Genomic DNA, 18,205 nt, shown 5'->3' with positions numbered 1-18,205 from the left:
TACAGAGTAGCTGGGCTCTTGGGGTTCCACACCAGGTGTTTTAGATCTTCATTTTTTATAAGTCAACAAAGAGTGCTTATCAGATTGAACAACTTTTGCTAAAACGTCATACCCGTATATGCTACAGTGTAGCTGGGCTCTTGGGGTTCCACATCAGGTGTTCAAATCTTCAAATTTATTCTCTCAACCAAAAATGCTCATCACGTGGAACAATTTTTGCCATGGCACCATTTTTGTATCTCTTATAGTTTTGTTGATCTGTTGGTGTTCTGCACCAGGTCTTCAAGTTTCGAAGATAAATTATAACCTATATGTTGCCCCGACTTTATACAGATACAACAAAGAAAAAATCATTGAAATCCGTCCAGTAGTTCCGAAGATTAGCGTGTACAAACAAACAGACATACAGACATACAGACATACAGACAAACAGACAATTTTTTTTTTTTGGATTTGTGCTCCATTACTGTTTCTAAACCCCACCCAATTATTATTTTTTTAATATATTCAATGTACAGACACAGTTTTTTTACAGATTTATTATATGTATAGATTAACATTTCAAAAGATACTATAACATTTACATCGTCGCGGCCATACCACAGACCTAAAATATTTTTAAATATCGAATTGAGAAAAAAGTCTAGCAAACCGTGTACCTATTTAAAAATAAAAATTGTCATTTGCCATTTAAAATTAAAAAAATACTTTTTGAAATAAGAATTGCAATTTCAATTGTGTTTTGTTTTTCTTGATAGTTATAATATTTGCGTGGTTTTTTATTATTATTAAAATATCAGTTAGTTTACTTGGAAATAAATGGTGCTTTCTAAAGAAATAGTGCATAAATAATCTTGTAGTAATGGCTCATGAACACAGGTCAGTTGATTTAACCTTTTTACATTGACGAATAGAAATATAACTATTTTTACGCGTAATAGATAGATACAAATAAAAATTGTTCTAGTGTAATTGTCTTACGTGCAGTATGCTAGCGACGTAAAATCGTGACACACAATGTAAATGATTTGCACCGCAGTACAACATAAAACAATGATAAATAAACTTTAAAGAGCACGTTTCAAACGTAACACATAATAATTATTATCTAAGTGACGCGCATTTTCACTCAGCTGCGTATTTAAAGGTATAACATTACATAATTTACTTATCATTTAATAATAAAGTATACCTACTTTATATATTTTAGCAAATATACGTTTATTATTATACTGTATCTATAGCCAAAAAATAAGCAATGTTCTAACTCAGCATTACATATGGTGATGCTAATACATAAAATACTTCATTTTTTTTAAAGACAAGAAAAATACCAGTAGCTTTGTCTGTATAGTTTTAACAGTCGCGTTTACGACTAACCCAGTATTTAACACACCCAAATAGTTATAGCTAGTGTCAGTAGGAACGTATTTTTAACATAGCTACCTACGTAGTGCGCGTTTTAAAATAGCTCTGGGCGTTCAACCCAACGATGCGTCCACATAACTGCCTGCCAAATATTTTTATCACGTTCGGGCCGATACCAACCGATAGACTGACGATTACTCATTATCATTAGTGAATTTATTTAAATCTTTATATAAATAAATATTACGAGAAAACGTCACATGACAAATTCAGTAGCATTTGCCAATTTCTTTTGTCTTTTTTTGGACATTTTATTATTATTATACTCACCTAAATTAAAAAATCTCACGCTCAAATTAATATTACTTTTATTTCAATAATTGCCCATATTTTCATGTGAATCAATAAACAGATACTGGAATTAACCAATAGAAAACAGGCACACCTTTTATTACCAGATATCAGGTCATTGTAACCGTCCCAACCTGTTGAGTAAGATCTCTCAATATTGAAACCAGTTTAGTAATACCACCCATATTACTAATCTAATCTAATGTAAACACTATTCAAAAAGCACAGGAGGTGATGTTTTTCTTCATATCTATTAATAAATGTAGACTAGGTTCGTGGCGTAGCAACAGCCGCATGGATCCATCAAGGTTAAAAAACTTTTGTCGTGGTTATCAATGGATGGGTGATCATCCAATTCATATTTCTGCGCTTGAAACACCTTGTTGACTTTTGTAGATCTTTAGTATTTGTGAATTGAGTATAAAACTCGAAAAACAATCAATCAAACCTAATAACTCTCCCTTCTTATGTAATCTGACCCGACTATATGTACATAAGTAGTTCAGGTACATACCTACTTACCTATATTAAAAATAAATATAATTATCTTAATAATATCGATTAGATAAGATTTCTTCTGTGATAAACTACTCTTAAGATTAAATTTTCCTTTCATATTCCATGCAATTTTCCTTTCATACTACATATTATCAAACCATTAAATGGGAAAAGTTACTTGCTTCATACCATAACAAATCGTAATAACCATGAAGTGGCCATGACCGCGGCAGTTATAACTTTGTCATTCTAGCCAAAGAAGGAAAACAGCGCTTAATAAAACCTAATTTACATAGACGCGTGAATTTATAATGTCATTGTATTGTGGCTTCTCATGAATGTAATAATTTCCGAATTTTATAAGTTAGTGTATTCCGTTGCCATGTCTTAAATAAGGATGAATTTCTACTAACTACTAACATAATAAAGTATAAAAAAATATATATTTGTTTGTCAAAAGCTCCAAAACGAAAGATAGATTTGTTTTTTTTTTTCATTGTTGGAAAGATACACTATTCCTGAGTAACAAATAACATAAAAACCGTATATTTTGTCCTGGTACGTTCACACGTTTCTGTGGGACCGGGTAAACCTCTAGTATTAAATATAAAGAAACTGGGCCATAAGGAGAAACATACAACTAAAATAGCTGTCACAATTTGCTATAAATATAATCTTTGTTTTATCTTACGCCCTTGAGCGATTTGCTGTAATGATTTGGACAATGTAACATTGACCCGTACCTACTGACTGAGATTCACGTCGTTAACCAAGTAGCTTTATTATAATACTCATTCAACTTATAATTAGCAAATTAAATGAAAACATGAAAATAATTGAATGTGTCTTTTTGAAAATAAAATCTTTAAATAATAATATTACATCGATATAGATATTTTTATTTTATTTAAATTGAGCATACATTGCACATACCTACATTTAGTTTTGGGCAAACAGAAATTGTTAAGCATTATTTCACTTTGAAAAGCGCTACAAAATTCATAACGATGCCAGTTGTGACCCTTCGATCCCTAATTTAGGCAATTTTAATTGATATAAAACTGATTACTGAGCTCGAGAATTACCTAATCAGACTACAAACCTCATGATAACAATATGTATTTCAATGATTGGTGGCCGTGATTTTAATTTATACATATTTAAAAGATACAAAATACGTGGAAACAGTTATCTTTATGTAGCAAATTATCATAATATTTGCTTCTATATTCGTCTGCTATAATTCAAAGTTATTCAAAATAACAAGCAAGTTTGAAATCAGGTGATTTCAAGCTGGCTGGATTGGAAATTGATTAGTATTTTGTTCTGCAACTAAGTATAGAATACCTATACTTAGTTGCTCCTTGTAGCCTTAAGTATCTAATTGGAACTACATTTTTGACAAAGCGTATTATTTTGAAAGACTTACCAAATGGTCAACCACTTTTACATATGTTTTGAGGAGCGCTAAAGTCACAGATTACTAAATAGTTTCAAATAAAGTGAAGAAGTTCATATTTAATATTATAAGGAACAGAACTTCCTACACACAAAGACTCATATGCCGACCCCATTATTATTGAATACAAACAGAACAACGGTTACGCCAGCGAAACTAATGACTGTATTTAGTTCATTAACTCTTTTGATAGTAATTTTGTTGCGCCTACGTTATATGCAATCGACTCTAAAGTGAAGTGTGCTTAGATTCAAAATTCAACAACAAACATAAGTGGTCGCTTAGTGGTCGACTTTTGATATCATTACAAAATTTCAGTGTTCCGCAATCCTGCTGCAGTGTTTCATGGTAAATCATATCTACAATCAGAGTTATCAAACGTACATACATATTTTTAAGATAATTTATTTGAGAAGAAAATAGCTATGAACAGCATAAACATTTATATTTATAAAGATTTCTTATTCAAACAAATTAATGGCATCATTACCATTTTTACTCTTCAATATTCAAATTGGTTGAAAACAGTTTCACCGAGTAACACGCCAGCGACCGCAAGCGACGATGATACTTCATAGTACTAGGCTGTTAACCTGTGAAATGCTACCCAGTTGTTTACACAAATGTTCCATCAATATATCCATTGAGTAGCTCATTGCACAACATGATCTCGTAGTAGGCGGGTTAAGCAAGAATTTTTATACTCTGATAACTAACACAGCGACGGGCGATAACCGGTAGTCATATTTTTACAGTTATGTATTAGTTCTACTTTAAGCAATTAGTATTGACGCCTTAATACACGCTTTATTTATAAACAGAAATCTCTTTCGTGTCACTAAGTTCCTACACATTGCAATGCGTGTTTTAAATCAACTTAAGTATAATATGAATACTTGTTATTATATATTAGGTACAAGGTCTGCTAAAACCCAACAACCTACTAGCCTAATTATTGCATGTATTTACTATTTACATTCAACGTTCAAGTGCAGGAATCAAGCATTGCATTGTATATTGACTGTTATTCTGTTCTATATAACATATTAAATCAATAACTATTTAAAACAAATATTATGATCTTGTTCGTTCGTCATGAGCACGCTTCACTGATAAGAATATTGCGATTTAATATATCAAGGCAGCTTTAGTAATTTACATTAAATTAGATTCATAACTTGCTTAATGAATATCACTTTTATTCAGCAGAGAAGTACCTATATCTCAGGAAACTACAAGACCCACTTAAAAAGATATTTCAGTGTAAGATAGTTCATTTGAAGAGGAAGGTGATAGGTTATTTTCCACTAGGGCATGCTAAGTACTTATTCCAACGGGTGAATGCTATGCGTAGTACACTGAACAACTTGTGTAGAATATACAGATAAGTCTATTCTATTCTAGATTTCACTTACTTTTCTATTACGACTCATTTTCGATTAAATATGTATATTATGTAAGTAACGTAAAGTAACTGATAGATCGGTTTGATTAATACAATCAATTCAATTATTTGTGGTGTTAGGTATGTTTGAGAATGCTTAGGTAAACGGTACATTTGTTTGTAGCTATCAAAGGCTTATTTTACCTTTTATTTTATTGAAATATCCTTTTTCCTTATTCCTATCATCAAAACAAATTCATTTTACGACATGATTACAATTTACTAACTCTGCCTACTTCTCATATCTCACATCCGCGAAACTATAAATTCGATAAAAAGTTCATACCAGTTTTTGAAACTTTTAGGTATAAATACGTAATTATTTTAGAAATACAATGTGTCCCGGGGATAAGTGACCGCCCGAATTTTTTTGAATATTTGTACAAAATTAAGGATAATTTCCTTTATATTTGGGACTTACCGCCTTTGGTTTTTTTTTTAATGATTTTTAGTAAATACTGTGACGTGCTGCAGTTTTTTTAAGATATTTCCTAAGTTTTTACATCTTTTTAAATTCTTTTTTCTTTAATGACTAGCCGACATCATAGTTAATCAATTAAAATTATCAAACATAACAAAAATGTAATAAAACATTTATTAGAAAAAAAAGAAAATAAAAATTCAAAGAAAATAACGCCTTTTTTTCAGTTTTTTCAAAATAAGTCCAATAAATGCCCCCTTAATATCACTTTCTTTTAATTTATTAATAAACTAAATGATATTTCCTACAATAGCTCACAACAATGTTTGCTGCTATTTCAAACAAATGCAAAAATACAGTCAGTTGAAATTTGAAAAAAAAGAGCAAAGCCTGTTATTAACAGGCCTGACAATAAAATTTTTTTAATGATTTTTTTCAAAAATATAAAAGAAATTATTCTTAATTTTGTACAAATATTCAAAAAATTTCGGGCGGTCACTTATCCCCGGGACACATTGTATAGACTAACTTAAACATCTGATATCAGGTGCACTTATAAAATGAAAAGGCATAATTTAATTTGCAGGCAGACTTTATTTTTTTGCAAATATTGACGGCAACTAGAATCAAAACAAGAGTAATTTAATAGGTTGTTCTTAATTATCCAGTAATGTGTCCTTCTTATCATTACACAGCAACAGTGCTTAATTACCAGTGTTAATCATTTATCACTAAATTATGTAGATGTAAGTACGTTATCTAATGCGTCAGAATAGGCCCTCACAGTGAATTGGCATCAATAAGCTCTTCTTTGTCCAAAGTATCAGGAATTTCTCGAGAACTTATAATGGTAAAATTAATACAATATAAGTATAACAGAAGATTTTAGATTTCCATTGAACTAATTTTGCATGAATTTCGTCCATTCAAATATACATAATTTAATTTTCATCAATTGAACATGACCTCTTCTTTTTCTTTATAAATGACGTTTTTGTAAATTATCTTTTTGGTCCAGTTGTTTAAACGATATAAAAACAGTAGATACCTTATCAAAAGTATATCTTATAAAGATACCTACTTAAAACCTAGTCTAACTTTCATATATATTTTTTTGCTTGGTGTAAAAACTGGCTGTATTATCTTCATTGTAAAGATAACAAAGGATTCGTCAGATTGGTTACTTTGTCTTTTCTATATAATTTATGGCAAGATTAGTCCATGATTTATACGATAAAAAAACATTTCATTCTTTTTAATTCCAAAGATACAAAATTATATGTATATCTCTTAAGTGAATATTTTGCTTCCACAATTCATGTATTTTTCTCTATGTAATCACCTGAAAGACAAAACATGACTTAATTAATTGAAATATAGTCAATTAAGTTTATGAATCTGGAATTCTACATGTAGGTAATGGCATTTTTATTGTGAGCTGGAATATGGTATAGTTATAAGCAACTTAGCACCGTTAATTAATTCTATGTGAATAATATAAATACCTGTATACCATTACAAATGTAAAGTTAATCTTAATAATTATAAAGACTGTTTTCCCTTTATCTTGTTATGCCATTGCGGTTTCCTGTAACTCTTTTCTTTATTGTTTATATGTAGTTAACTATCAGTTTTCGCTAGAGATCCAATGAAAATAATAATGCAAACAAAACGATCTCGGGCGGTTTTTCTATTATGACCAATTATTTATTCAACCGGTTTTATACTTGGACAATTTTTATAAAAGGTCAGGCACGTATTAATGTCGTTGACTGGTAAACATTTAATGGCACCATTCACAAAAGTCGGTTACATAAATAGATACAGGTTTTAAAAAAGGTATGGTATCTTCTACATTTACTTTAACTACAATGAAGATAGTTTGGACAACAACAATATCTTTACTAAGCAATTAGTGTCTCACTACATAAATACAAAACAAATAAATAAACATTACTTTACTACAAACACACAGGTAAATACCAATAAGACATTCTTCACATACTTACACAAAGGAAACGAATCTACGGGGACAATTAATGGATACTTCCTCATGCTCCAAATTGTTACATTGAGCGGTGACTCAAAGCGTAGGAGATGACAAGCCACCGCTGGTACTTATGACCACATAACGTTGTCACTTATTGAGGATGTCACTTTATACATACTTCCTTCAGGCCCTAAGACAGGAGAAATGGCAATCTTTTACCCATTTTATGTTTAAATCGAATGAAATGCCTGGGACGTTTGGCTCTCTCTCCAACTAAATGACAAATTGCCTGAAACTTCATCAGTTTTCTTCATTCATTTATTATCTACTAGTTGAAGCAAAGGCTAGTGGCAATTTCCCACTGACTCATTTTGCATTAGCAACTCTACATACTTCTCTATAAAACTCTTACTTTGATCCTATCGCTGTAATAAGATTAAATAAAATCCTTCCACCTGCCTGATAGAATACAACTAAAGCCCAAATCTACAGATAGGTGCGTAGGTAACAATAGATAAAATATTTCCAAGTCTGTCGTACGATAAAACAATTGGAAAACTGATTAATCGCCATCGGTACCAAATATGTTCATAGGTTAACCGTGGAAGTAACGTATGTTGCAGGGTCGATGAGACCTTACCCAACTGTTAAAAAAAGATAAATTGATAAGATTAGACTATCACTAACAACGTAAACCATGATTCATGGTCTATATTGGTCTGTTGCTGTTGATGAATTTTGATAACCAGCTGTAAATGATAAAAATTTTAATCACAAAAACTTGTCCTGAAAAGTTAAGCCTCCAACCGGTTTGAATCCACAAAGTGTTTAATGAAATAGGTACAGCTTTAATATCTTAATTAAATTAGGTATTTCAACTTTTAAAATGTCACAAAATAAAGAGATTTTAATAAAATAATATAATTTATTCATTTTTATAGGCATAATGACTATACGAAGTTATATCTGGGTTTTCTTTTGTTAAGCTAAACAAGTCTCATTAGACACAGAATTGAAAATATTTTGTCTTTATTTAAAAGTCGTGTAGGTATGTACAAAGTGTCTTTTGCCTAATTTTCATATTATTTCCATTTCAGAAAACCGACAAGTGGCAATATCTACGTCAATGGACGCGTGCGAAATGAGAAAATGTTCAGAAGACGATCATGTTACATTCTACAGGACGACAGGGTGCAAGATATGCTCACGATACAAGAATCACTTCACATAGCCGCTGATCTCAAATTAGGAAATCATATTAGTAAACAACAAAAAAAACGACGGGTAAGTCATATAAAAATATAACACTCAAAATTCTGTAAAATAAGAATGAAATAAAAATCTCTGGAACTACATAACCTATTTGAAAAATTCTTTCAATGTTGGGAAGATACGCTATCCCCGAGTGGCCCACGTTCTGTTATATTTTATCCGGGTACGGGAAGTAGTTTCCACGGAACGCAGAACCCAATGGTTTTTTTCTTAGTATTATCTAAATTAATTGCACACTTCTAATCTTTAAAGGTCGAATTCAATGTTTCCGACCTATACGAGTAACTATCAGCTGTGAATGTTAGCAGCTTAACAATTACAAGGACCACGCTTTTAGATAATACGCAGTTAGATTTTAGATTTATTATACGAAATAAACGTAAATAATGGTGATCTTTATTGCTCAAATTATAAAAATGAAGTGTTTCTTTTTCGAATAATGAATGTACCTATTCCTTTAGAAACCTAGTTTTTGCTCTCTCCTACGATTAGATTGTCGTTGCACAATGCAATCCAGCTCCTAATTGGTTTCAAGATAGTAGCTATCCCTACAGAATAATAAAGATATTAAAAAGTGAGACCATTTTTAACAACTTTGATATTGTTATTTTATCTTTATAAGAAGCCGATAGCGATAGCTTTCACAAAAATCTGTTCGGGACTGGTCGGATCAACTGACGATAATTACATTGTCTACATCTAAAAATCTGATTTATTTACGATAAGGCCACGATTTTGATACCACCTACCAATTTAATACAAGATTCAACGTTTAAACGTAATTATATCTGAAAAATCTCTCTTTTTGCCTTAATTATTAAAAACGTAAAATATTATTTTCTCTTTAATGTTCTGAAAACTAACTGAAAAAAGGGAAAAAATCTGAAGTTAATGAGTTCTCTTCTTTCCAGGTAGAAGAAATAATCACATCTCTTGGTTTAAGTGCAGCACGACACACGAGAGCTGGCAATTTGTCTGGTGGTCAGAAGAAAAGGCTAGCTATAGGTCTAGAATTAATCAGTGACCCTCCGGTCATGTTTTTAGATGAACCTACCAGGTAAATATGTAGTCACATTAAAAATATACAACATTAAATAGTATAAGACATTGTAAATCTGGCACTGATAAAATTCAGGTGGTCTTTCTTTTACGTTCGCCTTGATAACGAATAAGACTCACCCACTATTTCCTTTTTAAATGGTAATAGGTGACTAAGAAGTATAACGGGTTATGAAATATAAAAATAACCCACGCAACTCTTATAACTCGAAAATAGTGGAGAAATCTTGTTTAAGACTATGGAAGCTTAAATTCTATATAAAGCAATTCGTCTCTAATTAATTGCCATAAAGTTATTTTTATGATTGATGAACAACCAACAATAGGACGGCATCCTGTCACTATTTATAACTTCAACTACTGAACAACACGTTACAGCCGCATGAAATATCTGAAAGTGCCACTCGCATACTACAACATCGTTATCAACAACAAATCAGAAGGATTAGTCGAGGAATTAAATATTCTAGATATGAGCGCACGCTATTTAGATACTGTATTTAATTAAAATTGTACATTTTAATAAAGAGCTCGGTGCTGGTTTAGTATCTCGATGTAAATAAGTATGATGTACAATGAGTCAGCTAACAGTTCAGTAGCTATCAACTTTGTGCGAGCTCAATTGTTGTAAATTGTATTAAATTCAATGAACCCTGAATGAAAACAATGAACACTGTCATTTCATATTTTATTGTTGGTCTAAGTTTTTAATTCAGTTTAGATAAAACACCTACATTTAGACACAAAATTGACGTAGCTGCGTGTCTTTCCGAAAACAATAAAGTCTAAAATACATTCCTAATTATATAACATCATGTTTCCGTGCCAGAAGTATTTATCTGTCGATATTTGCACGATAACATATCTAGATAATGAGGTGACACTAAAACATTGTAATTTAATCCATTATACGGCATTTATATGTATTATACCTAAATCATATCTGTTGATAATTACAATGTAAGGTTTGCCAAATCCGGTAAACACAAGTCACTTAATTTCTTTTGATTGTCGCGTATTGGAGGAAAATGACCATAAATTGGGTGTTTTAAAACACTTTTTTAACTATTAAGTAAATTCACTGTTTAGGCTCAGTCTTAAGTCCATTTTATTCATACAGATGCAATCTGTTTCTTTCAAATCAAGACAAACCCGTTACCCTTAATTGGGTTCGGATTCCAATGTAATCGAATGAACCTGATTAACTGTGACTTATTTGGGGCATTTGCCTATCTGACCTCATCAACCCAGTTACCTCTTTATCCCTTGGTAAGACTGGTTGGCAAACTTTCTAGGTACTAACTACCTGACCTGTAACAACAGCCAAAGGCGTAAAAAAAATATCGAAATTAAAATGTACTGATGAAACAAAAAAGGTCCAAACATTTGAACGTAATTATATCTTCTTTCCAGTGGGCTGGATAGTTCAATATCGAAGCAAATAGTATATTTACTTCACCTTTTAGCGCGGCAAGGGCGGACGGTGGTGGTGACTATGCACCAGCCGTCCGCCGCACTCTTGCACATGGTGGACCGGCTGTATGCCGTGGTGGGGGGACGCTGCGCATACGTCGGGTCTGTGCCGCAGCTTCTGCCCTATCTAGAGCAAATGGACTTGATGTGCCCGCCTTATCACAACCCTGTTGATTTCTGTAAGTATGTCTTTCACAGTGTTACACGTAAACCTAATTCTAACTTAACGCAACGCATTTGCAAGCATCATGAAACTAGGTAAATCATAGGTCCATGAAAATTATTGCACAGTCTGTAGCCTGAGAAAGGACCACTACCTATTTATCCAGATTTGGAAAGTAGTTCCTCTGAGACTCTGGTGGAACAGCCAGATTTAAGTAATTCTAACTTCAATCAAACATTTGATTACCAAAATCTTTCATATAACGATAGCGATCAATTTGTTCGTAATAGTTCCTGCTTTGAAACCGGTCCCATCTTTGAGCTGGACAGTCTGTAAATGTAATAAACGACTTATTTTGAAAATTAAACCTCTTACAATTTTAGCGACATAGTACTTAAAATGTAAATGATTAATTAAATGTCTGCTAGGAAACGATTAGGTGGTAGTTTAACTTTTATATTTTTCAACGTACCTGGGTTTATTTTACATAATTTAATTTTCTGATCTTTCAACAGTTATCCAAATACTTATCATTCGTTTGAACGTCAAATTCGTAGTCTAATAATTCTTCCCAGTTTCAGCTTACAGTAAATATTTTCACAGTGTATACTAAAAATGATTATATCTTTTCAGTAATCGAAATATGTGTGGATAATGCGAGCAAACTGGTCGAGAATTCTGAAAATGGAAAGAATAAGAGGTGGATCACAAACGTATCTCATGAGACTGATAGTAAAATAATAGGTATGTATTACTTTATTAGAATAGTTAATTCAGTAGCTAATACTGCTGTTAGTACTTCTATGATAATACATTATATGCAAGCCGTGTTGAATCCTTGAACTGACTAACACTCAGTTGTCCGCTTTATAAATATTAACTAAGCTAATTAAAGTAAACTTCTGCATACGTGTGTATTTTCGTTTATTACTTAAATACAGCTGTCATCATCATTCACATTTGAAGCAACGGGTGCTTATTAAATAACTCTTTGCTCGTCATCTGTACGGGTCGACAAACTAATCATAATAAGGAAAATATCATGCGTGTTTTTATCATCTGGTATTTTAACAGCTTCTGTACATTGATGATTGTCGTCAACATTCCTATCTATTTGTTGAAGCAATATATCTCAATATGACTATCTATTAGTTGAAGCAATATCTCAATTTGACTATCTATTAGTTGAAGTGCCTCAATTTAACTACATTTATAAGGCTATAAAATTAATTCTCTTTTTATTTTTTCCTTTCAGAAAAATCTAATCTAAATGCTGCTGTGTATGAAGAGGTTTGTCTGACGACGTTACCTGCCCCTAAAGAGGACCCAACGAGTAAAATACTATTAGCACTTAAGAGTACCTACTCCACGTCACCATGGAAACAATTCATCACCCTCACTCGGAGATCGCTACTGGTAAAATACTGTAATTTATTTTCTATACAATGTTTTATTTTGTCTTATAAAGAAATCGAAAAACAATATCTGAATTCCCAACTTCACATCCAAACATGTCATTAAGTTGGATGTGAAAAAAAACGAGCTTACGATTGAATGACTGCTCGAGTACTGTTAATGTAATTATTTGAAATTGTTGCTTGGGTTACGATAATGTCTGTCATTTCATGTGAAAGCTCTGCCGTGAAATTAACGAGTACAGATACAGAGGTACAAAGTCAGCTTGGAAGCATTTTATCAACTGATGTACTACAATTTTGAATGCACTACTAAACTAAAAATTCGATCGTTATTCAATTATTGTTGAACCCTGCAAACTATAGGCATAATACATCGTTTAGAAACGTCCACCAAATTATTCCAAATCTCACTGAACTCATGTGCCCAATCCCCAAAAAATCCGAAGTCTCATAGAAACAAACCTTCTTCTTTCCTCCTTGAAAAAAAATCATTGATAGCCTTAATTATAATTTTGCAGTCATTATGGAGAAACCCATCGTTCACGTTAATGACAACGGGCATCCACTGCGCCATGGCGTTGTTCCTCGGCTTTCTGTTCTACAACGTCGGCGAGGACGCGGCCTACGTGCGGACCAACTACAACTACCTGTACTTCAGCCTCATGTTTCTTATGTTCACCGCCTTCAGTGCTGTTACTATTAGCTGTAAGTATCTTATAACATACCGATGAAACTTAGGCAATAAGTACTAGACTAAAAAAAGCTCAACTGAATTGAAGAAGTTTTTTGGTGGGAAATCAAATGACCCCGCTGTGGGTGTAGCGTAAAGGAAGTCTCTTACTGACTAAAATCCACCATGTTCCTTCTTAAGCCCTTTATGTACCAGAGGAACGGTAGCCCTTTCAAGCAATCCCGCAGCACCGGATGGTGAGGCTGTCTGATATGATATTTTAACCTCTAAGATAGATATAAGAAGTACAAAAACAGCATGCATCTGCCACTGAATAAAAAATATTTTTTTGAGAAAATATTGCTCTATGGAAATAGCTAGAAGCCTAGCCGCACAGCCCTTATGAGTCAACCACTAACAAGTCAAATTATGCGAAAAGGTTGCATGCACGAGTAAACGGCAATTTACACCAATGAACTTGAAACGACAAAGTATTGCCAATCATATCTGACTCAGAGCACGTAATTAGGTCAACGGAAACTATTTATAACTGAATAATTAAGATTCGATTCACACGTTCATGTTGTAGTGTTTATATACAATGTTCTGAAATTAGCAGAGCGCATCAAATTACTACTACGTTTGTAATGATTCTAAAATAGACTTGAGAGTATGTCCTCATTACAGAAAGCTTTTCTTTGAGAACTATATGGAATTGACTTTAAAAATTTTAGAATAATATTAGTAGCTCTTGTTCTTCCTGCCTGTTTCCAAGTTATTTGGGATGGGCGTAATATGTTTTCCGCTTTCTTCTCAGTCAGCCGTCATACTAAAATTCACTCCCTTCTTATTCATGTCATCATTTGACAAAAAAAATAGTCTTCACTTTGGAATAGATAAATGAATTACCCATCGCACTCTTTATGAGATTGATTTTTCATAAGATAAGACTGTCTTAAATTTATGTTATTTACTTCATCCCTAAAACCACTATTCTCGCCAAGTCTGAAGAATGACGATTTGCAACTAAATTGCAACCAAATGGCACGTATCTCTCCACACATTCTTCCCCAAACATCAGAAAACGGCTTATACGACAAAAACCATACTAACCAATTTTTTTTTCTTCACAGTCCCCGAAGAAATCCCCCTGATCCGACGGGAGCACTTCAACCGATGGTACACAGCGGGCGCCTACTACATGTCGACCATCGTATCGACGCTACCCACTCAGACTGTCTGCACTCTCTCCTACGCCATCATCACGTACTGGCTGACGGGCCAGCCCACTGATATCCGTAGATTCGCTGGCTTCTGCTGTGTGCTGCTGTTGGTCTCCTATGTGGCGTTGGTTAAAGGACTCCTCGTTGGATCCTTGTTTAATGTTAAGGTTGGTATCAGTTTCGTTACTATATTAAGATTATTGTGTTGAGAGTCAGAAGTATCGGCAACTTCTGTATAATTATTAGTTATACTTGGATTTTAACCTATCTACCTTCTATACTATTCTTAACAACAACTTATTTGATTAGAATTGAAGATTTGATTCATCTATACAGATTTATTGGGATGCTATTGTTCGGGATTTAGGAATTTCTCTTTGAAAATTCTGAGAAAACTCAAATATTTAATTCAGGTGTTCTTATACTTACTTTATGTGTTACTTTCACAACGTGTTATTATAACAAAGAATTTCCTCATTACAGAACGGAGTAGTATTCGGTCCATTCTTCATAATGCCGTTCACCATATTCTCCGGGTTCTTCCTCCGTTACTGCGACGCACCGTTCTTCGTGCGCTGGTTATTCCAAGCTTCATTCCTCAAGCACGGCTTAGTTGGGCTGGTCCTGTCCATCTACGGCATGGATCGGCCCAACCTCGTCTGTTCGGAACTCTACTGTCACTACACGTACCCCACTCAGTTCCTTATGGACACCTTCGTCTTAGGTGAGAAGTTCTCCATGCTTATCGTAGCCTTACTTAGCATAGGTTCTATTGTTAGTATACTAGCCTTTCTAATACTAAAAATTAGATTAAAGAACAAATGGTGATTTAATAAGGTAAGTGTAGTGCGACGAGATGTGGAAATCTCGTTTTTTTATGACAATACAACTAGTCTGTTCGTGGTCGCAAACTGTAGAGTAAGCGATGTGTATCACGTCTGCATTATTTTATGATATCGTAACCAAACGAGTTTCGTCGGTAAATATGTAACTGAGAAACACAAGTATTTGATATTGTGAAAAGTGCTCCAATTTTATAAAGTACCTTATGTCATTGTACGGGAATATTGTAATAGAAATACTGATATTATATTGATTTGTAGAGTTTTGCTAAGCTTGAAGAATAAATGTAGTCTTCTGAGATACAAAGTAGATTGTACATCTTATATTATTAAGTATATTAGACATTCCAATGTAAATATTGTACATTTTAAGCTACAATTTATTACCAGAGAGAATACGTATTACCAAATATATTTTTTAATTTTATCGAACAAGACATTTCTTTGATTTTTCACACTATCACCCTTTATTGCCTCATAAATCGTAAAATCAACCCAAAATATTCTTTGTAAAACTTAAAAACCACTGCATACATGAAACTATCAGTGGTAATAAAACAAAATTATAAGGCATATAATCCTAAGAAAGATTTTAAAGGCTTGATATGACAGGATCACTTTTGATGGATCTATCGGAAGCTTTCGATACCTCTAATCATGATAGCAGTTATTGGTAAGCATTAGTTTCAAGGATTATTTATAAAATTGACACGGGCATTTGATTTTCATTTCCAATACAGATGTATACCTTGAAATTTTAGATAAATACATTTAAACTGTAGTTGCATTTTAGCTCATTATGTATTTTTACTTGATTTTGGATATATTTTAATTTGGTATTTAACGTCAAATAATATTAGTAAGGCTATTTTAATTGTAAATAAGTAAATTACGTTCATAGAATAAATAAAAATACAAAGGGATTTTATTGTATTAATTTTTTGGTTGGAATAATTCTGTGTTACGTTATATTATATTTTATGTACCTATTTATATTAATCAGATAATGTTACCTGATGTAAATTCAAATCATTATATCGCGTCGTATATGATTTAGTGTACATTGTATGTTTTTACTTAAGTCTTGCCATAACGCGTATGAGTCATAAATGTAACAAATGCAATAATGTTAAACAATAAATATGTATTTATCAAGTTGTATACATATCATTGATTTGATTTCACTAGTCAGATACAGATATAACTTTTAAACGCTTCAGGTCGTTTGTTTGGTTCAGTCATAAACTTTCAGTGCTTAATGTATTTACTTTAATATAAGCGTTTTGACTGAAATAATGATAACAGAAAAAGCAGTTAAATTTGTTAGTAAAATAATGGTTTTGTCTACAAAGTCCAAATACTCAGATTTAACCAACACAAACAAGTTAATTTTTAATGCTAAAAGAAAATGGGCTCGAGAAGGAAATACCTATGTAAGTAAAAAATATTTTAATAAGTATTTTTTAAAGAATTGTATGATAGTACTTGCAGACTCAATGACGCAAGAGACAAATAAATGTACATACCGAATAACTTGACGAATAAACCATTCAACCTTACTATGACTTAGTTTTCTTCCCAAATCCTCGTTTTAAAAATACTCATAAAATAAACCGAATGAAATCATAGGCAAAAAAATAAAATAAAAAGAGAACAAAGTAACTGAACTTCTTGTTTTTCTTTTGTTACTGTAGGTCGTTACAAAAACGTAATGGGCCAAATAGTCGACCTTGAGGGATACCGTTATGAGTAGACACATTAACGGTATGCGTTGTGCAGGTTATGTGTTGTGTATCTATACAAAAGAATCTGCCTTCATTCTCTATTATTACTTTAGTTGTACAAAATAGCAATGGTACCCAAATTGTTAAAAAATAAAGTTAATGGAAAATAAAAGAAGGTAATAGAGCTTCCGTTACCAATGTATTGTTTTAGTTATTTTTTCATGCATTAAGAACCTGAGAGTTCTTTTTGGGTTCGAAGGTGTCGTAAAACCTACGAAGCAGTCCATGCTTTGGAAGTTGTGGTGATACATTCATGCTTAAGCGAGCACGTAAATGTTGGTCCTGCGCCTGATCACTCTTCGATACTATCGTTGCCGTTCTACCGGACTTTTAGGAACCGGAGACGAGAGATAGCTGTGGGATGCTCCTCTTTGAGAACATACGCTGTGTCTGAATATCGGTCTTGAGGAGAATCATGTCTTCACACCATAGAAACATATGTATAGCCACATCAGTATTGTCTTGCTTAAAGACTCCAAATTAGTTTATCATTTGCAATAAAAGTAACATCTAGGTATCAAATGCAAACTTAATCTCCATGAATTATATTAATTATGAAAAGATATATCTTTGAAACAAGTGTTATTTAATGATTTTGTAAAATTTCATCATATCGAAAAGAAAAATTGCATTATCCTCGAAGATAAAGTTCGTTAAAATCCAAATTAGCATTTCGAACTTAATTTTATCGTAAATTATCACACAGGACAAGAATTCAAATATAATAAGTAAAGATAAGTAACACTGGTCATTATTGTGTATCTAGTGAT

At 32.5% G+C, this 18,205-nt stretch overlaps 1 protein-coding gene across 2 annotated transcripts in view; it reads left to right on the top strand.

The window, feature by feature from the left end:
* Positions 1-17,210, top strand: part of LOC110370707 (ATP-binding cassette subfamily G member 4) — a 32,378-nt gene extending 15,168 nt beyond the window's left edge. For both annotated transcript variants that reach the window (XM_064037401.1, XM_021326615.3), the window contains exons 4-11: positions 8,629-8,815; positions 9,715-9,860; positions 11,276-11,514; positions 12,132-12,242; positions 12,754-12,914; positions 13,435-13,621; positions 14,720-14,976; positions 15,293-17,210. In XM_064037401.1, the coding sequence (XP_063893471.1) occupies positions 8,629-8,815; positions 9,715-9,860; positions 11,276-11,514; positions 12,132-12,242; positions 12,754-12,914; positions 13,435-13,621; positions 14,720-14,976; positions 15,293-15,637 (1,633 nt within the window). In that variant the 3' untranslated portion in view covers positions 15,638-17,210. The remainder of the gene's footprint in view (positions 1-8,628; positions 8,816-9,714; positions 9,861-11,275; positions 11,515-12,131; positions 12,243-12,753; positions 12,915-13,434; positions 13,622-14,719; positions 14,977-15,292) is intronic.
* Positions 17,211-18,205: the final 995 nt, after the last annotated feature.

Source organism: Helicoverpa armigera, chromosome 13, assembly GCF_030705265.1.
Source record: "Helicoverpa armigera isolate CAAS_96S chromosome 13, ASM3070526v1, whole genome shotgun sequence".
NCBI lineage: Eukaryota > Metazoa > Arthropoda > Insecta > Lepidoptera > Noctuidae > Helicoverpa > Helicoverpa armigera.
The sequence above is the reverse complement of the archived record's forward strand: the minus strand, read 5'-3'. Positions and strand labels throughout refer to the sequence as shown.